The sequence below is a fragment of the Salvia splendens genome, chromosome 20, assembly GCF_004379255.2.
Source record: "Salvia splendens isolate huo1 chromosome 20, SspV2, whole genome shotgun sequence".
Lineage (NCBI taxonomy): Eukaryota > Viridiplantae > Streptophyta > Magnoliopsida > Lamiales > Lamiaceae > Salvia > Salvia splendens.
This window is the reverse complement of record NC_056051.1, coordinates 2,363,538-2,381,848: the sequence shown is the minus strand read 5'-3', so window position 1 is coordinate 2,381,848 and position 18,311 is coordinate 2,363,538. Positions and strand designations below refer to the sequence as shown.

General features: G+C 41.1%; 3 protein-coding genes across 3 annotated transcripts; all 3 read left to right on the top strand.

Moving 5' to 3' along the window:
• Positions 1-5,625: 5,625 nt before the first annotated feature.
• On the top strand, positions 5,626-8,036 carry LOC121780844 (glycosyltransferase BC10-like). Its single transcript, XM_042178484.1, has 2 exons — positions 5,626-7,002; positions 7,276-8,036. The coding sequence occupies exons 1-2, from the start codon at positions 6,463-6,465 to the stop codon at positions 7,921-7,923; spliced, it is 1,188 nt and encodes a 395-aa protein (XP_042034418.1). The 5' UTR covers positions 5,626-6,462; the 3' UTR covers positions 7,924-8,036.
• A 4,650-nt stretch (positions 8,037-12,686) lies between these two features.
• On the top strand, positions 12,687-16,047 carry LOC121783036 (F-box/LRR-repeat protein At3g59200-like). The gene is made up of 5 exons (XM_042181073.1): positions 12,687-14,099; positions 14,191-14,364; positions 15,304-15,531; positions 15,645-15,769; positions 16,025-16,047. The coding sequence occupies exons 1-3, from the start codon at positions 12,798-12,800 to the stop codon at positions 15,481-15,483; spliced, it is 1,656 nt and encodes a 551-aa protein (XP_042037007.1). The 5' UTR covers positions 12,687-12,797; the 3' UTR covers positions 15,484-15,531; positions 15,645-15,769; positions 16,025-16,047.
• Positions 15,872-16,763, top strand: LOC121782743 (jacalin-related lectin 19-like). Its single transcript, XM_042180691.1, has 3 exons — positions 15,872-15,931; positions 16,025-16,246; positions 16,335-16,763. Exons 1-3 carry the CDS (start codon positions 15,872-15,874, stop codon positions 16,761-16,763), a joined length of 711 nt encoding a protein of 236 aa, XP_042036625.1.
• Positions 16,764-18,311: the final 1,548 nt, after the last annotated feature.

Sequence of the window (18,311 nt, the reverse complement as noted above, 5' to 3'; positions counted from 1 at the left end):
TTTTAAATACAACATATATATTGAATTTTTGGTAAATATCGTAAATGCAGTATATTACGGTATACTGCGGTATAGGAAAATCTATGCCTTTACCGTACTGAAATCTATCGGTAAGGTATCATAACGTACCGCAACTTGCGGTATACCGCAAATTCGGTATTTCCGGTATATTTTCGGTAAGATAAGTGCGGTATTTCGTATATTTAGCCAGCCCTCCCGTCCCATAACATAAGTCACATTTGATGTGTGCACGAGTTTTAACAAATGTAAAGAAAAGTGGATTTGAATAAGTTAGTAGACTATGAGTCACACTTATACATATTAGTTGCATAGTAAGTGTAATAAGTCAGTTGAATGTGGGTCTACTTACTATTTATTGTAAAAGTAAAATGTGACTCTTATTGTGGGTCAGACCGAAACGACAAAATGTGACATGAGATGGCAGGAGTATATTAATTTTATAATAAAATGTGAGTGGAAAAAGATTAGTGGAATGTGAGGTATGTTAGAGCATCCGCAATGGGCGGACGATGGCACGCCCGATGGCGCGCATCGTCCGCACCATCCATCGTCCGCACCCATTGCGGGTGTGCGCCATAGGGCGCGGACGATAGTTGCGCCCTATACTTCGGTCGCGGAGGATAGCGCGGACGATGGTCATCGTCCGCGCCATCGTCCGCCCCATTGCGGCTGTCGTGGATGATGGCCGCGGACGATGGCCATCGTCCGCCCCATTGTGGAGGTCGCGGACGATCGACCACGGACGATGGCACGCGGTTTCGTTTTTTTATAAATACCGTTCATTTGTAACATTTCATTTCACACGATTTCATTTTCGAAACTTACATTTACATAATTACTACGAAATGGATTCAAGCCCCAATAGTCCTACGTTTAGCGCAGGGGCGCATTGGCCGGGTACAGAACCCGGCGATTATCGTTCGTTCGACACCAACACCCATTACGATCCCGATTTCAGTACGGAATCATATGGGTTGTCTGACATGGAGCCGTCTCCGCACCGCCCAACCGCAGCGGCCGATCCCGACCCCGTTGCGACCGCTTCCGCCCCAGCTAGAAAGAAGCGGAACCGGCAGCGGGCGCAGAAGTTGCCGCCTCCCGGTGATTGCGATGAGTACGCCCCCGGCCGTACGAACTACAACGACGACGAAACTCTCACTTTGGCCCGGTGTTGGGTAGATATACCGGAAGATCCGATATTCGCGAACAACCAGCGACAGATCGCGTAATGGGAACGCATCGCGGACCTCTACAATTCGGTCAAGCCGCCGACCGCGTACAAGCGCAAGCATGAGCAACTCCGCAAGCACTGGGATCAAGTCAAGAAGCAAGTGAACTTGTACGCGGCGGAGTTCGAGAAGTTCACGCGGTCACAGGTGAGCGGCGAGAGCGCGAGCGACGTGCGCACTAAAGCGATGTTGTCGTACCGGTCGATGTTCGGTGATTTCAAGCACGGGGCCATCTGGGCGCTCTTGAGGGAGAAGCAGAAGTTCCAAGGTGGAATTCTGCACACTGGTGCGCCGAAGAGGACGAAGGTCACCGAAGTTGGTGACTACACAAGCAGCGGCAGCGGTAGTCACCCGGTTGACCTCAACCGGACGTACGTGGATGAAGGGAGTTCCGGCACACCGGTGTCCTTCCGGCGTCCTCCCGGCGTCAAGGCTGCGAAGGCCAAGGGGAAGGCGACCGCGACCTCATCGTCGACCGCTGCAACCCAAGCTCCGGTCCCCGTAGAGCTCTCGACCCAGACGGCCACCGCGTTTGAGTCGTTAGCAACAGCGTCGATGGCAAGGACGATGTTGCAGACGCACAGGGCCCTCAAGAAGTGTACCGACCCCGACGAAGCCGAATATCTCCGGGCGTTACTCGATGAGCTGCGTCGGAAGTTGGGAATTGGTCCGACTTAGTTTTTTTTATTAGTATTAGTTCAATGATGTAACTTTTTTTTATTAAAACTTCGCTGTTTGTTATTTAGACCGTTTTTTATTTACTCGTTACTTGTTATTTGAAAACAGTTAAATTAATTAAACAAAATAATAAAATGATGATGTGGCGCGCCATAGAGCGCACCTTAGGGCGCCCCACTGCAGGTGGGGAGGTAGGAGGATAAAACTGCTGACGTGGCGCGCCATAGGGCGCGCCTTAGGGCGCCGCCCCATTGCTAATGCTCTTACCATTTATAAAATATTTCAATCGAGACTCCTAAATTGAGACACCCAAATATGGTTAATCATGACACCTAAAATAGGACGGAAGAAGTAATATAAAATTCAGTGTGAATATAATTAAAATTATGTTAAGATTATGAGAAAAATAATCATACTATGATTTGTAGGTGTGGGTCTTGGTTTTTTAAATGTCCTGGGGTTGGGTTTGAAAAAGGCCCAATTAGAGCTAATTCAATTTATGAGTCCAACTCATGCCGCTTCAGTTCACTGATGGGTTGTACATGCTGGACTGAGTTGACTCGACTCATTTGACAATTTTAATAAGGTATTAAGGTGTATGAATAATTTTGATGGTATTTTTTTGTTTTAGCCTTCGATTCAGGCTCGAGCAGATTCAACCAAAATTTAAATTGTAACATTGTGAAATCATCCATTAAAATGTTGGATATCATCAAATGTAAATTACTCCCTGTGTCCACTAATAAGTATTTCATTTTCTATTTTCTCCATCTACCGATAAGTGTTCCATTTGCTTTTTTGCTATTTTTGATAAGAGCATCCACAATGGCGCCTAGCGCACCGCCTAGCCGAGCGTCGGCGTTAGGCGGTCGCTAGGCGAACCATTGCAGGAGCCGAAAACCGCCGAGCGGTTTTTTGGAAATGAATTTCGTCTAGCGCTAGGCGGTCAAAATCCGCTGGGCTATGCACTGGGCGATCCGCTCGGCGCCATTGCAGCGCCCGGATCGCCCAGCGCATAGCCCAGCGGTTTTTTTATTTTTATTTTCGAAACACTATATATACGCGATTTGCACTTCATTTTCATTCGCACCACTTGTATTAACGAGTACTCTCTCTATCTTATTTATGTAATTTTTAAAATGTAATTTTTTTAAAATTTAAATAAAATTGTTGCATTTTCCCGTATCTGTGGCGTAAATTTAATTCCGTATTTTGTGTGATTGTTCATTATTTGTTTTATATAATTTTGAGTGATGTAGCTGGGCTATGGCTGGGCTATTTGCTTGTTTTGATGATGTGGCAGGAGGATTTTTAGTGCTGATGATGTGGCAGGAGGAGTTTGTGGCTAGGCTATGGCTGGGCGAAAATCATTGTGGATGCTCTAATGGACTTCATATTTCACTAACTTTATTTCATTCACATTTCAATATAAAACTAATATATAAAAGTAGGACCCACCTTCTACTACCATTTTTACACTTTTCTATATTTCTTAAAATCTATGCCCGATCAAAATTCGCCTTGTATTGGTGGACGGAAGGAGTATTAGATTCAAAATTGGATGACCAAAATTTGTCAAAAATATAAATAGTACTCCCTCCGTCCCACTTTTGGAGACCCGATTTACCATTATTAGGTGTCCCACTTTAGGAGTCCCGATTGGAATATTCCGTAAATGATATAGGCCAACATTCTCCTAACTTTTTTCCTCTCACATTTTATTATAAAACTAATTTGTTAAAATAGAACACACATTACACTATCTTTTTTTCACCAACTTTCTTTCACATTTTTAAAATCTGTGTCGAACTCAAATGAGACTCCTAAAATGGGACGGAGGGAGTATAATCAAACACATAATAACTTTGCATCATCTTTTTCTTTAGATTTAAAAATTTATCACATTCTCTCTCAAATTTTGAAATTTGAAACTTTGCCTTACTTTCTTGATTAATTTTTTTTGCCCCAAACTACATAGCAAAATTCTTAAAATGAATGCAATTAGGATTTTGTTAGAATTTTTATAATTTTTTTATTTGGTTGTGAAAAATAAAAAATTTTATATATTAGTTTTATAATAAAATGTGAGGGAGAATGGATTAGGGGAATGCCACAAATGGTAAAAGTGAACGCCGACAAATTTTTAGGCACGGGCGAAAATGAAAATAGATGAGAAATTTTCATGGACTGAGGGAGTATAAACTAGCATATACATATTTAAGAAAAATGATGTCAAAGCCACGGATCTACAAGATCTTGTAGTTTGAGTGCGATGTAGTAACATAGGCTTGGAGGTGTGCACAAAGCCAAAATATCACCAGTCCTGTCTTTATCGAATGTTGCCGGTGAGATTATCATGAAGTCCCAATGGACCGAATTGATGAGTCCGAGTTAAAGTATGCAATATATTTAATGGCATTGGAGTTTGCCAAAGATTGAAGACAATGTGTTGTGGTTAGCTACTAAATTGGTTGTGGTTAGATTTAAATTTGTTCTTAGACTTTATCTTTCATAAGGTTAATGTCATCCAATATTAGGGGGATCTAACTAAAAATCAACAGGGGTTATTAGTCAAAGTAAAATTCTTTAAGGAAAGTCAACTGCTACTATATAGTAGGGGTTTATTAAGGAAAATAAATTTATTGCGAAATCAACTACTATAATCTTGGAGATAACATAAATAGAACAAAATCTATTTTTTTCCGGAAGGGAGGAAATATAGTCAGTCTAATTTGTCTATATCCAAAATAATCTCATCACTTCAAAGTTCAAACTTGTTTCCACTGAAGCCGGATTATATGGATTAGAGGATCTTATTCACAATATTGCAATATTAGTGTTCTATATTTTATATAACTATAATATGTCTCTCTAAATAAAATTATAATATCATCAAATAAATACTACTTCTTCCGCCATAAGTTAATTGAGATATTTCTTTTGGAATACAAGTTAAGTGAAGAGGAATATAATTTATATTTAAAGGTAAAGTGGAGAGGAAATATAATTGAAAAAAGGATAAATTAGAAAGAGAAAGAAAGAATAAAACTTTTGCCTAAAAACTAATAAACTTTAGACAACCTATAATGAAATACAATTCAACTAACTTAACAAGAGTATTACATAGCCCATAGTCCCATACTCCATATATTCCCTAAATAGATAAAAGAAAATTAAAAGTGCTAAAGTAAAAAAATGAGATAAGTGATTGAAAATAGTGATATTGGATCGGGAAGTCGATATTGTTATTAGTGTATGGTTGTGGAATATTTTCAAAATTTGAATGTAGGTTTATGGGACGAACAAAAATATTACTCATTCCGTCCCATAATAGATGTAACACTTAAAGAATGACACATGATTTTATAAGATGTTATTTTGTGTGTTAAATGTAGAGAGAAAACAATATTTATTTCTATTAATGTGAGAGTTTTATAAAAAAAATACTGTATGACATTTTTTATGAAACAAAGTAAGATGTAAAATGTGATGAGATGGAGGTAGTAAAAGAAAGTAAATTTAATACACATCAAATATAAGACAAATAAAATCTCATATTATTATAGTTTTATGACTTTTATCTCCTATTATAAAACAATAAATCTTCATCTACTCTTATGATTACTCGAATCCCAAATATTTCGATTAGAAGGAAAACATTTCTATAGTTGAATTGAGCTTCATCCTCAAAATCCTTGCTAAATCTTTGCAACATGATTTTGATTTGACCACGAAAAATCAGTTACTACAGGATAATCTGTTGTAATTACACACGATCGCTTAATAAATTAGGCCAGATTTTTCTCAATTTCATTCTCTCAAATCAGCACATAAATATTTCCCAAATCCAATCATGAATCTCTGTATTGCATCATCACCGTGCCATCTCTCATCAATGTCGATTTTAATGCCCCAACACTACAGCATCCTCGATTACAAGTGCTTCCAACGTTATGAAAACCACAAATTTAAGGCATTAATAAAACTCAGAATCAGTTTCATTCTCCAAACCCAAACGGAATTTCTCATTTCTTGATGCATCAATAAATTTCAAAATTTTCCTTCTTGTTGTTGTCATTTTGTGGTTGTTTATGTACAATCATTCCTCAATTGCACCTCAATTTAAGTAGTAGGAGTATAAATTCTAATTTATACCATTTTAGGTTTTTATCTCTCATGACATGTTTTGCAGCACTTTCCAAGGTTTCCCATATGGTGAGGAACTAGGCATGTTCTTGGTTGTTGTGATTGTTCAATTATTGCTGTAAAGATTCAATTTTTACTGGTTTTCTTCAATGCCCATACCCTCAAAAGTTAGGATTTCCTCTTTATTCTTGTTTAGTAAATCATTCTTGGAGCTGTTAAGTACTCTTGATTTATTGGTGAAGTGAGAGGTTGAAATGCTGCATCTTTTCACCCAGTAATCCTTAAATACTCTTGTGGTTGCTCTGTTCATGTCTGAATTGGGAGCAAGAATCTTGAAATTAAAAAAAAAACACTTTTGTTAGTATAGTTAGGGAGTTTCAAGAGGAAGATGCAAGCTAGGGTGGGAAGCTTTAGTTCATTAGAGGAAGGCCAAATTCCTCTAAGGATGATGCACCAATACAGCAAACATCTACTACCTCTTAGGCTGCTGCTTCTCTTCCTCTTGTTAGGGGTAGGTCTAGTGTTTATCTACATCAGTATGTATTCGTACCGGTACATTAACATCCACAACGTTGCCTCCTCGACTGCTGCCACGAGGATCCAGACTCCCCACGACGGCTGTGTCCAAGAATCCGAGGGCTTGGAGAGCTGGATTAGGCCCCCATCGAGCCTCTTGCACGCGATGAATGACACGGAGCTCTTTTGGCGCGCCTCGGTGGTGCCTGAGATCGACAAGTACCCTTTCAAGAGGACTCCCAAGATTGCATTCATGTTCTTGACAAGGGGGCCTCTGCCCCTTGCACCTCTGTGGGAGAGGTTTTTCAGCGGGAACGAGAGGCTTTACTCGATCTACATTCACTCCTCGCCTGGCTATGACCCTGAATTCAAGCCTTCTTCACCCTTCTATGGCAGGCAGATTCCTAGCCAGGTATTCCACATTTTTGTGTTATGATATATGTTTGTGGAAATGAATTATTTTTGTGATCTATTTACATTGATATAAATGGTATGTTTCCTAACAAAGTGATCTACACATTGCCTCATTAGTTGTATGTTTAGATGGAATGTTATCTAAAATGTCTTAGTTTTTGTAACAATGATCTTATTACATTGATCTAAATGGTATGTTTCCTAACAAAATGTTGTCTAAAATGTCATAGTTTTGGTAACAATGGCTTATTCTTCTTGTTGTTTTTATAAGGTTGCTGAGTGGGGGAGGATGAACATGTGCGACGCAGAGAGGCGCCTCCTCGCGAACGCGCTGCTGGACTTCTCCAACGAGTGGTTCGTGCTCGTCTCTGAGGCCTGCATCCCTCTCCACAACTTCACCAACATCTACACCTACATATCCCAATCCCAATTCAGCTTCCTTGGCGCCTTTGATGAGGATGGCCCCTATGGCCGGGGGCGCTACAACGAGGGCATGGCCCCCGAGGTGAACCTCTCCGACTGGCGCAAGGGGTCCCAGTGGTTCGAGCTCAGCAGGAAGCTGGCGGTCGACGTGGTGCAGGACACCCTGTACCACCCCAAGTTTGAGCAGTTCTGTAGGCCCCACACATGCTACGGGGACGAGCACTACCTGCCCACGATGATGACCCTGCAGTCGCCCCATCTCCTGGCCAACCGGACTCTCACGTGGGTCGACTGGTCGAGGGGCGGGCCCCACCCGGCCTCGTACGACGAGGGGGAGCTGACGGAGAAGTTCTTCAAGGAGGCTGTTGGTGGTGCTGAGGGATCATGCTTGTACAATGGCCAGGCTACCAATGTGTGTTTTCTGTTTGCAAGGAAGTTTGCTCCTACTGCTGTGGATCATTTGTTGGCTAATTCTTTCAAGTTTTTGGGATTTTGATGTACTTGAAATGATTTTTGGATGTGTTCTTGATGAAATTGAGGAGAAATATGGCATCATGTTGGTTGTGTAATGAGACTATGAGAGTGGAGCTTTTTTCACATTAATTTAAATAAAGGGTAATAGTGTGTTTATGTGCCTAAGATAACAAACTAATCATGTGTAGATGGTGTGATCTTTAATTCAGCACTCTTATAAAAAGTATTGTACATCCTACACTACACAAGTGTTGTTTTGGGCTTTAACTTTAAGTAAAAGAAGAAACGATCCAAAAGCAAAGAGATAAACAAAGTGAGGTATTTATCTGTTAATATAAAAGTTTTATGCGTTTGAGTTTAGTGTTGCCAATTAACTCTCATTGTAAGCTTTACAAATTAATTAATCTCTATTATTTGTTGGAACTTGGAAGCTACTCTACTCAGAGTGGATAAATAAAAAAGTATTGTCATATTCCAGGCGAGGTTTAAAAATGTCAACACAATGACATTAATATGTCAACATATAATTTTGTTGACATTTCAATATATTGTGTTGGCATAATGTATTGATATTTTAATGTTATCATGTTGACATTTTTAATACACTACTAAATTGATGAGTTAGCAACTTCAAAAGTTAACAATATAAAGCACCTAGTGCATACATTGTTGATTTGCCGTTAAATAAATTTAGATTTTAGATTTATTTTTATTCATGAATTATAATTTTTAAATAATTTATTTATTTTTATGCAATTTCAGATTTACCGGTTCCCATTTCAGACTTTCAGATTCGAAGTTTTGTTCATTACATTTTGGATTCTTTTTTTTTTCATATGCAACTGCACGTAAGAGCATCCGCAGCGGTGGCGAAAGACGCCACCGCCGTCCGCGCCGTTGGCAAGGCGCAGGACCGCCGCCGCTGCAGCCGCGCCGCTGGCACGGCGCTGCTCGATGTATCGAGCACGTCCGTGCCAGCGGACGCACACGTGGCGCGCTCCCATTCGTCAACGGCATAGCCGTTGTGTTTAAACTTTTTTTATTTTTTATTTTTAAAAATCGGTATTTAATTATAAATAATGCTAAAAAATAAAAAAAAAATATTTTCCAAATCCCAAAAATATGGCCGTTTTTTCCCGTTTTTTCTGAATTTTTTTGATTTTTTTTTATTTTTTTTTCCCCAAAATCATCTATAAATACACACATTCATCATCCATTTATCACATCAAATCATCTCTCATTCATCTCTCATTCATAATTATCATACAAACTATCAACACATTCATCCCCCACTCAAAATCTTATTTTTAGGATTTTAATTATGTAATTTTTAATTTTTAGGATTTTAATTATGTAATTTTTAATTTTTAGGATTTTAATTATGCAATGTTTAATTTTATTTGTCATTTGTAATATTTATTGTGGGTTTTAAATGAATTTTAATATTATGGAAATGTTTTTGTGTAATTGAATTTTATATTAATTGTGCTCGTCCTTGCGGAAGAGCACAGTTGTGGGTGTTGTGCTCTTGCCAGAGAGCATGCATGAATAGTACCGCCCGGGCCCACAACCGTGCCGCTGGCAAGAGCACGGTTGTGGATGCTCTAAGATTCATGGCTTGGGTCCTGTGATCCTTCCGCATCCACCATCCAACGAAGAGGAGCGAATCGATTTTTGAATGTATTGACAAAATCATCCAAGCCATCGATCAAGCCGTTGGTCATACGCAAATGGAACCAATCAACAACTGAAACTTCTTACATCAATGCAACTACACTTTGACGATCATCCGGGGGATGTCAAAAAATTCATAATAGTCACTTACCTTTGATAACCACCACAAGAGATACATTCCATCACACTTAGGGACACCAATCGTACAAGTCATGTGAGTCAACCAACAATCAAGACCTCTAAGGCTACCCGCAACGCGTCACGCGGGTGGCCCGTAATTCGTCACGCTGGGACGAGAAGGCGGCGTGACGCGTTGCAGCGCCCCATCTCGTCCCTAGCCCGCCGAGCGTTCCGTCCCGCCGAGACGGATGGCAAGACGTCTCGCCACGCGCCGGCGCCATGCGTGACGCTCACTCGCCGGCCTGCGAGTGGGCATCGTCACGCTGAGGCAATAAATCATTTTTTTAGAAAAAATTGAATTAAAAAAATTAAAAAAAGAAAAATGGTAATATTACCGTTAATATTACAGTTTTTCTTTCTTTTTTATTTTTTATTTTTTTACTCGATAAATACTCCTAATTCATCCTCATTTCACACACAAACACGCATCTATTCTTACCAAATCATCTTCATTTCATCTCCAATTTTCATCTAACCTCTCATCACAAAATGTCCGGCGACGGAAACTCTGCCCGTGGCGGCTCTAGCGGGTTCTATAAAATTGTATTTTAAATTATGTAATTTTTATTTTTTTAGGATTTTAATTATGTGTTTTTTTATTTTTTTTAATTTTAAGTTGTATTTTTATTTTATGTTGTAATTTTATTTTATTTAATGAAGTGTGTTTTTATTAATTGAATTTGGTTGGAAATAAAAATAAAAAATGAAATTTAATGAATAGTAATTTAAGAGACGATTAAGGGACGGATAAGAGATGGAGAGTTGCAGATTCCGTCTCTTAGTTAAGAGATGAAGTAAAAATGTACAGTGAAGCCCATGAATAGTAATTTAAGGGACGGATAAGGGCATCAGCAGTGGGGCGCCCTAAGGCGCGCCACGTCATCAGTTTTATCCTCCTACCTCCCCACCTGCAGTGGGGCGCCCTAAGGCGCGCCACATCATCATTTTTTCAATAATTACAAAATCCATACGAATTTAAAAAAACTAATAAATTAAAATACGAATTTCAAAAACTTCATTTCATTTAATAAAAATTAATACATTACAATGCGAATTAAAAAAACGCAAACTCAGCGACGGCGGTTACGAGCCCACACTTTTTCAATCATGTCCCTCATGAGCAGCGCATGATCATGTTGGTTGCGCATTGAGGCCTGTCTAGAAAGAACCTCATTGAAGCCTAACGGTAACCCTCTATCGGGTGTCTCGGTCGACGTACCGGACAAGCTAGATGCACGGTCATCTTCATTCCAATCGGTGATGCTTCCGCCTTCATTCTCGACTATCATGTTGTGCATGATTATGCACGCATATATGACATCGGTGATGACTTCCTTGTACCAGGAACGAGCCGGCCCTTTCACAATTGCCCACCGTGATTGGAGCACACCAAATGCCCGCTCGACATCCTTCCGCGCCGACTCCTGCTTTTGCGCAAATAAAACCCTCTTCTCACCAATTGGACAGCTGATCGTCTTTAGGAAAACTGGCCACCGTGGGTAGATGCCATCGGCCAAGTAGTACCCCATATGGTATTGGCGTCTGCTGGCAGTAAACTCGATGGCCGGGCCGTTGCCGTTACATTGCTCGATGAAGAGGGTGGACGAGTTGAGGAAGTTAATGTCGTTGTTCGACCCGGCTACGCCGAAGTAAGCATGCTAGATCCAGAGTCGATGGTCAGCGACGGCTTCGAGGTTCATCGTCGGGTGGCTGCCCTTGTATCCACTTGTGAATTGGTCTCTTCACGCCGTCGGACAATTCTTCCACTGCCAGTGCATACAGTCGATGCTCCCGAGCATCCCAGGAAACCCGTGCGCCGTCTCGTGCATCTGCATCAGACCCTGGCAATCAGTGGCAGTCGGCTTGCGCAAATATGTGTCGCCATATGCCTCTACTATCCCTCGACAAAAGCGCTTCAGACACTCGCGGCCTGTAGAATCCCCTCAATGGAGGTACTCGTCAAAAAGGTCCGCCGTGGTGCCGTATGCCAACTGACGAATAGCAGTCGTGCACTTTTGCAATGGTGTAAGGCCGGGTTTGCCGATGCCGTCCTCCCGAAACGTGAAGTATTCATCACGTGAAGACAATGTCCGAACAATGCTGAGAAAAAGGTACCGCGACATTCTAAACCGGCGGTGGAAAACAGTCGGGCCCCATCGTGGTTGATCGGCAAAATAGTCTTCAACCAGACGTCTATGAGCTTCCGGGTGGTCGCGTCCGATATACGTCCTATGTCGAATAGGCCTATGGACTTGCTCAGCCGCCACTGCCGCCGCCTCCTCCTCGCGCTGCATTGCCGCATAGCATGCCGCCATGGCCTCTTCAACGGCTGCATCTAATACTTCTGACGTCGAACTATCGGACTCAGACGAACTAGAACTATTGGTGTCGTCGCCGAGATTCATTTTGGTTGGATGTTGAGAGATAATATGTAAAGAGATAGTCGATATGTTCGTATGTACAAATGAATGAGAAACGAGATTTAAATAGAAAATAAAAAACGCATGCCATCGTCTGCGACCATCGTCCGCGTAGCCCAGAGTGGGGCGGACGATGGCATGGCCGATGGCCTATCGTCCGCGGCCATCGTCCGCGTAGGCCGCAATGAGGCGGACGATGGCGCGGACGATGGACATCGTCCGCGATATACTCCGCGCCCTTAGTATAGGGCGCGACGATCGTCCGCGGCCTATGTCACGCACCCGTAATGGGGCAGATAATGGCGGGCGCGGACGATGCGCGCCATCGGGCGTGCCATCGTCCGCCCTATTGCAGATGGCCTAAGAGACAGCGTTGCAGATGACATAATCATGCGAATCTAGCCATCATTCGATTCAAATAGTGAGTAAGTTCAGCTCGGATGATTAAATTGAAAAACAGTGAAATCAAATAACGATAAAAATATCATAATTTTCCCGCCAAAATGGTAGTAGAAAAATTCTCTAATATTGTTAGATTGTCTTCTTTTTCTCATTTTATAGTAGTATTGGATTTGTAATACCTCCAGCATAGAGGAAAAAAATCGAATTTTATCAGAAAAAAATGCTTTTCCACTCGCGTCATCCTAGGGTTTCTGACGATCGCGAATTGGGGAAGAAGAAGAAGACGAGAAAGAGGCAACGAAATATGGACTCGATTAGCGATAAAGCCGGAAAGAGGCGAAAGGTCGCTGGAGAAGACCAAGTCTCGGATCGTATTTCGGAGCTGCCGGAGTCGATCGCCCACCACATCCTCAATTTCCTCCGCTGCCCCAAAGACGTGGCTCGGATCACGGTCCTCTCGAAGAATTGGAAGCGCGTGTTCGATTCGTACCAGTCGTTTCACTTCGACCATCGGTGGTTCAAGACGCAGAGAGAGATAGGGATTTTCGAGAGGAAGAGACGCGAGGACTGGGATAGTTTCAAGGGATTTGTGACGAATGCGTTGGCTACGAGGCTCGATCGCCTCGAATGCGTGGATAAATTCAGATTGTTCGCGAATGATATCGATCCATTTATGCAGCAGCCTGTGCAGTCAATGGCGGAATGGATTCGAGCCGCCATTGCTAAGAATGTGAAAGAACTTGAGGTTTGTGCCGGGACATATCACGAGATGCCAATTGGTTTGGCTAAATCGAGTTCGATTACTTTCTTGAAACTGACGGGCAGTTCATTGTATGGCTTGGCTTCGTTGAAGATGTGTAATTTGAAAGGGATTTTGATTAGAGAGGCTGTGTATCTTGATGCCAAGTTGGTGAAGAAACTCGAAGAAAACTGCCCGTTGCTGGAGGATTTGAGGATTGTTGGCTGCTCACATCTGCACTATTTGCAGATCTCCTCCCTCGTTAAGCTTAAGAGAGTCGAGGTGCACAACTGCCCATTGACGAAACGCATTGAAATCACGGCCCCTAACCTTGAAACATTTTGGTTCCATGGGCAGAATAACTTCAAGTACAAAATCCGCCTCAATTGCACGGAAAAGCTGAGGAATTTGACGTTGATGGGCAGTGGGATGACAGACTCTGCCTTTGAAAATCACATTTCCATGTCTCCGTTGCTTGAGAAATTGGAGCTTCGAAACTGCACCAGAATAGAGAAGATTAGGATGTGTAGCCAAACATTGAAGAGCTTGACCTTGATCAAATGCTACATGCTGAATGAAGTCGATGTAATTGCTCCTTATCTCCACTCATTCGAATACCAAGGCCAGGGGAGGTTTTTCCCCCTTCTCAATGCTCCGCGTTTATCTCACGTGAAGCTCTCTCCCAGTTCATGTAACAAGAGACCAGATGATTCGTGTGACCGCTTCTCTTGGGACTTGGATGGATCCAAAGCAGGGCTTAAATTGATCATATACACCAAGAAGGTTCTGCATTTTCTTGTTTGTTGTTCAGCACATGGAGTTTTATCGTAATGCCTTGTCTGTCGTCAATTTATATGTTGAATTTTGTTTGCAGACTATGAAGATTTTCGAAGAAGCAAGAAAGAAGGATCTTTGGCAAGCTAAGGCTAGCAGGATAGAATTGATTGCATCAGCGTCGAAAGTTGTGAAGAATGTTGATAATTGGTTGAGGGAGATCCATGGAAAGAGTCTGGCTTTAGTATCATCGGCCGAGGGTGAGCTACTCGAGGTAAAAACTTGCGACTGTGCAATGCATTATAGTAGTTAATTGTGTGTGTAGTGTATAAGATGTAGTTCTATACTGTCAACCAAATGAGCCCCTAGTGTTTTTCTCATTGACTTGTGTATATAAGATGTAGTTCTAATGCTCTATACCGTCTCTTTTATGGTTGTTGCTTGTCATAATTACAGTTAATGTGCAAAAGAATGAACTTGTCAAAGCATCAAATTTACCCTTTGGTTGGAACATTAAGAGAAAGAACATAATATATATACAACATCAAAATTGAATGAATACTTGGTAGTTGGAGTTAAATAGGAGACTCACGCCAATGCTTCCACTCAAGTTGTGCATAAATGTCTCATTTTCGTAAGAATGTTTTCTAGTTGAACTATTGAACTATGGAGTCTTAACGTACATGTGTTGTTACTTGTTAGTAAGGGTTTTGTAGTTGTTTTCTGCATTTAGTTATGGAGGAGCCTAAAATTACTCAACCTACCCTTTGTTAGTAAGGGTGTCATTTGGGCACAATCATAATTAGTGCAGGTTTAAGGCTTTTGTCGCTCAGTAAGAGTGTTCTTGTCATTGTGGGCACAATCATAATTAGGGCAGATTTAAAGCTGTTGTCTCTTAGAAATGACCCGTAATTGAATTCAAAAAAATAATGTAAAATCTCGGTCTTGGCAGTGCTCCCAAGATGTAGTCTCATAGAGGCAAACTATGTAACCAATCCGAGTGTGTTTTTCTTGCTCTTGCAATTTATTCGAGCTTAATTCCGCAAAACAAACCTCTTTCAATTCCTTGAGAAGGAATGGAAACCATGGAAATTGTCTATAGAGGAACTATGGTCTTGTAATTTGATCTTTTGTTCAGATATTTAGTGCCCTGCAAATGATAAACGATGTTCTTCTGTAATATGCACGCTCATCGTTTTGGCTGTGGTTGCAGTTGATAAATACGCTGATAATGGACAGAGAAGATAGCCCGAGCTGCTGCGGATTCTACTCCAACAAATGTTGGAGACATTACATTGAAGATGTTAAAGTTTCAAGCAAGGAGTGTGTACGGAGGAAGACATTATACGACTTCACATGGACGCCTAAGATAAAGAAGTCCAGAGTTGAATGACATAAGGATTGTGTCTGTGCATAGAATTGGAGTCCGACTTATTTTTTGGTAAAACTAAAATTATTTTTGCCAGCTCTGTTGCTGTGGCTGCACATAACTTTGAATATATGAACAGTCTGACATAGTGAGAATATATACTCATTATCATCAAATTGATGCAGCTCATCTACCTTTTATCACGAAGATGAACAGTACAAGGAATATATCCCCATTTAATCATCTCAGCACAGATTCAAAGCAATCATATTGAATCTAAACCGCTAATGTTGTACCCTAAACTAAAAAGGTAATCTTTATTCCCTTTGCCTGTATTGGAATTAGATACTGGAGCAAAAGTGGAACATTCTTCTACTCTAGCTGATGTGTATATATATATATATATAGTAGTATGTGTTTAAGCATTGCAATTAGCATATTTGCTCTTTACTTTTCTTGCAAGTACTCCCAGGTTAAACATGGTACGCTACTATTTTCATGCTTGTCCTACTACTATAATCTTGTCAAAACATATGAAATTTATGGTGTGATCTTGATCTTGTAGCAAGGGGAAAAGGACGAGGCGAGCGATGGAAAGGAGATCGTGGTTGGGCCATGGGGAGGAAACGGAGGGAGCAATTGGGATGATGGGAGCTTCAATGGAGTGAGGGAGATCAAGCTCATGTATGGTCGTTGCATCGATTCAATACGCGTCGTGTATGATAGAAACGGAAGGCCCATTGCAGCGGAGAAGCGTGGAGGTAGCGGAGGCACCAAAACTGCAGAGGTATAAATATTATTTGCATCATCCAATTATTCCAACATAGTAGTATTAAAGGTATTGAAGTAAGACTCCATACTTATTGGGTGCATAGGTGAAGCTGCAGTTTCCAGAGGAGTACCTGACTGCGGTGTGGGGGCACTACGCCCCGGTGGTGCACGGGGGGAGCCCGGTGATCCGGTCGCTGACGTTCAGGACAAACCGCAGAACATTGGGGGCGTTTGGAGTGGAAGAAGGGACGCCATTCAGTCTGCCGATGGAAGGAGGGCAGATTGTGGGATTCAAAGGCAAGTGTGGTTGGTATGTAGATGCGATTGGTTTCCACATAGCTAAAGTGAAGACGGCCAAGGCTGTGCCGAGAGCGCAGCCTAGTCTCTTCAGAAGGCTCACTAGCTCGGTCTCGTTCGCCCCACTTACTCTTAGAGACGGAGACGAAGCTCGGGCTAGATCCACTAAACCTGCCCCTCTTACTCTTAGAGACGGAGACGAAGCTCGAGCTAGATCCACTAAACCTCCCGCGTAGGAGATGTTTTAGGTGATCCTTATCGATTGTATTGATAGTGTAGTATGCTTTATCCGCTTCGAAACATAAGACTATTGTTCCCATTTCACCAATAAACATTTTCACTTGGATATCAGAGGGTTCTTTTCGATTTAATCCAATCTAGCAAACTTCCATTAACTTTACTTTTCATATTATCAATATCAATGTTTTTCTACTGTACTAATAACCAAAGTTGCAATTTGGCATTTTTTTCTCTAGTTCATTAGATATTTGAGGGCTTTCTCAAGTTAAAAAAATGGAAGGATTCACAGTTGAGAGTAATGATATTTTTTTCAAAAGGACTGCAAATTGGCAATTGTGCAAAGGCGATTATTTTATTCAGTTCACCAAAAGATATTCCCTCCGTTCCCTCGTAGTTGAGTCATTTTTTCATTTCGGGAAGTTCCCTCATAGTTGAGTCATTCTCGTCCAACACTCCATTACTATCCGAGTTGTTGATATTGATATTTGGTATCGTCCAGCCGAATCATTCTTCTTCGATTCTTCCATCATGATTCTAAGAGATGGCATTAACAATCACATGGTAAGACAACACCATTTTACAACAAGAAACCAAAAAAAAAAAAAAATATTTTTCAGTAAGATCACTCACATCCACTCGAACATGTCATTGATAGCAAGAAAACAGTATATTCACAATCCAAGTATTAAAATCTTGGTTTATATTTCTTGCCACAAAAAAAAGGAAAAAAATGGAATTCTTATCTGCATACGAATTTCACATCACCTTCAATCATCCCCCACAATATTGCATCGGAGCCCTGCAGCTTGTGCCCTGTAACACCCCCTACTTGCCCAGCGATTGACCGAATAGGAGATACCACAATTTGATATCATGAAGTAGTATTAAATATCTATTTGTAGAGCCATTCTTATCCATGTGATTGAGATGATTTCAAGTGACTATTGTTATTCCTATCTTAGTTCTGATATAATTCATTCATCGAATATGTTTCGCATAAGCACATAATTTTCACACATCATCATCTTTACACTAAAATGTCATATTATGTCACTCACTATCACTTTAACACTTTATATCATATAATCGCGTCATATCTCATCAGACAATATCATATATCCTTAGGTAACTTCAAGAAACATTAAACAATACCACTTAACCATCAGAGGATACCGTTTAGCATCGTATGCATCACTAATTTTGCTCGGTCTTATTAACCGAGATATACACAAAAATCTAATTCCCTATACGGGCAGTAGAGAGAGTCTTGGGCATGTACCATGGTACACAAATATTTTCACCGTGTGTGGACCTATCGGACTTGAGTATAAAACTCGAGCCTGCATCATGATGCCCTACTTATTTCTCCCGCGTGGAGACCGATCGGGTCCGAGAAGAACTCGGGCCATACACCATGGTGTACAATCAGCCTATTGGTGTGCCATTCGTACTTACTAAACTTTCTCATTACCCTTCATTATATGTTTACTTTAACTTATTTAGTTTAGATACCACTTCCAATTGTCATATACCACTTATATCAT

What these genes read in the sequence shown, in the direction of transcription:
- LOC121780844 (XM_042178484.1), top strand. Translation starts at nt 6,463, where the DNA reads ATGCAAGCTAGGGTGGGAAGCTTTAGTTCATTAGAGGAAGGCCAAATT. An exon ending in GCAGGCAGATTCCTAGCCAG is followed by an intron (nt 7,003 to 7,275) that starts GTATTCCACATT and finishes TGTTTTTATAAG; the next exon opens with GTTGCTGAGTGGGGGAGGAT.
- LOC121783036 (XM_042181073.1), top strand. Translation starts at nt 12,798, where the DNA reads ATGCTTTTCCACTCGCGTCATCCTAGGGTTTCTGACGATCGCGAATTG. An exon ending in TGATCATATACACCAAGAAG is followed by an intron (nt 14,100 to 14,190) that starts GTTCTGCATTTT and finishes TTTTGTTTGCAG; the next exon opens with ACTATGAAGATTTTCGAAGA. An exon ending in CCGAGGGTGAGCTACTCGAG is followed by an intron (nt 14,365 to 15,303) that starts GTAAAAACTTGC and finishes CTGTGGTTGCAG; the next exon opens with TTGATAAATACGCTGATAAT.
- LOC121782743 (XM_042180691.1), top strand. Translation starts at nt 15,872, where the DNA reads ATGTGTTTAAGCATTGCAATTAGCATATTTGCTCTTTACTTTTCTTGC. An exon ending in TTTCTTGCAAGTACTCCCAG is followed by an intron (nt 15,932 to 16,024) that starts GTTAAACATGGT and finishes TTGATCTTGTAG; the next exon opens with CAAGGGGAAAAGGACGAGGC. An exon ending in GAGGCACCAAAACTGCAGAG is followed by an intron (nt 16,247 to 16,334) that starts GTATAAATATTA and finishes TTGGGTGCATAG; the next exon opens with GTGAAGCTGCAGTTTCCAGA.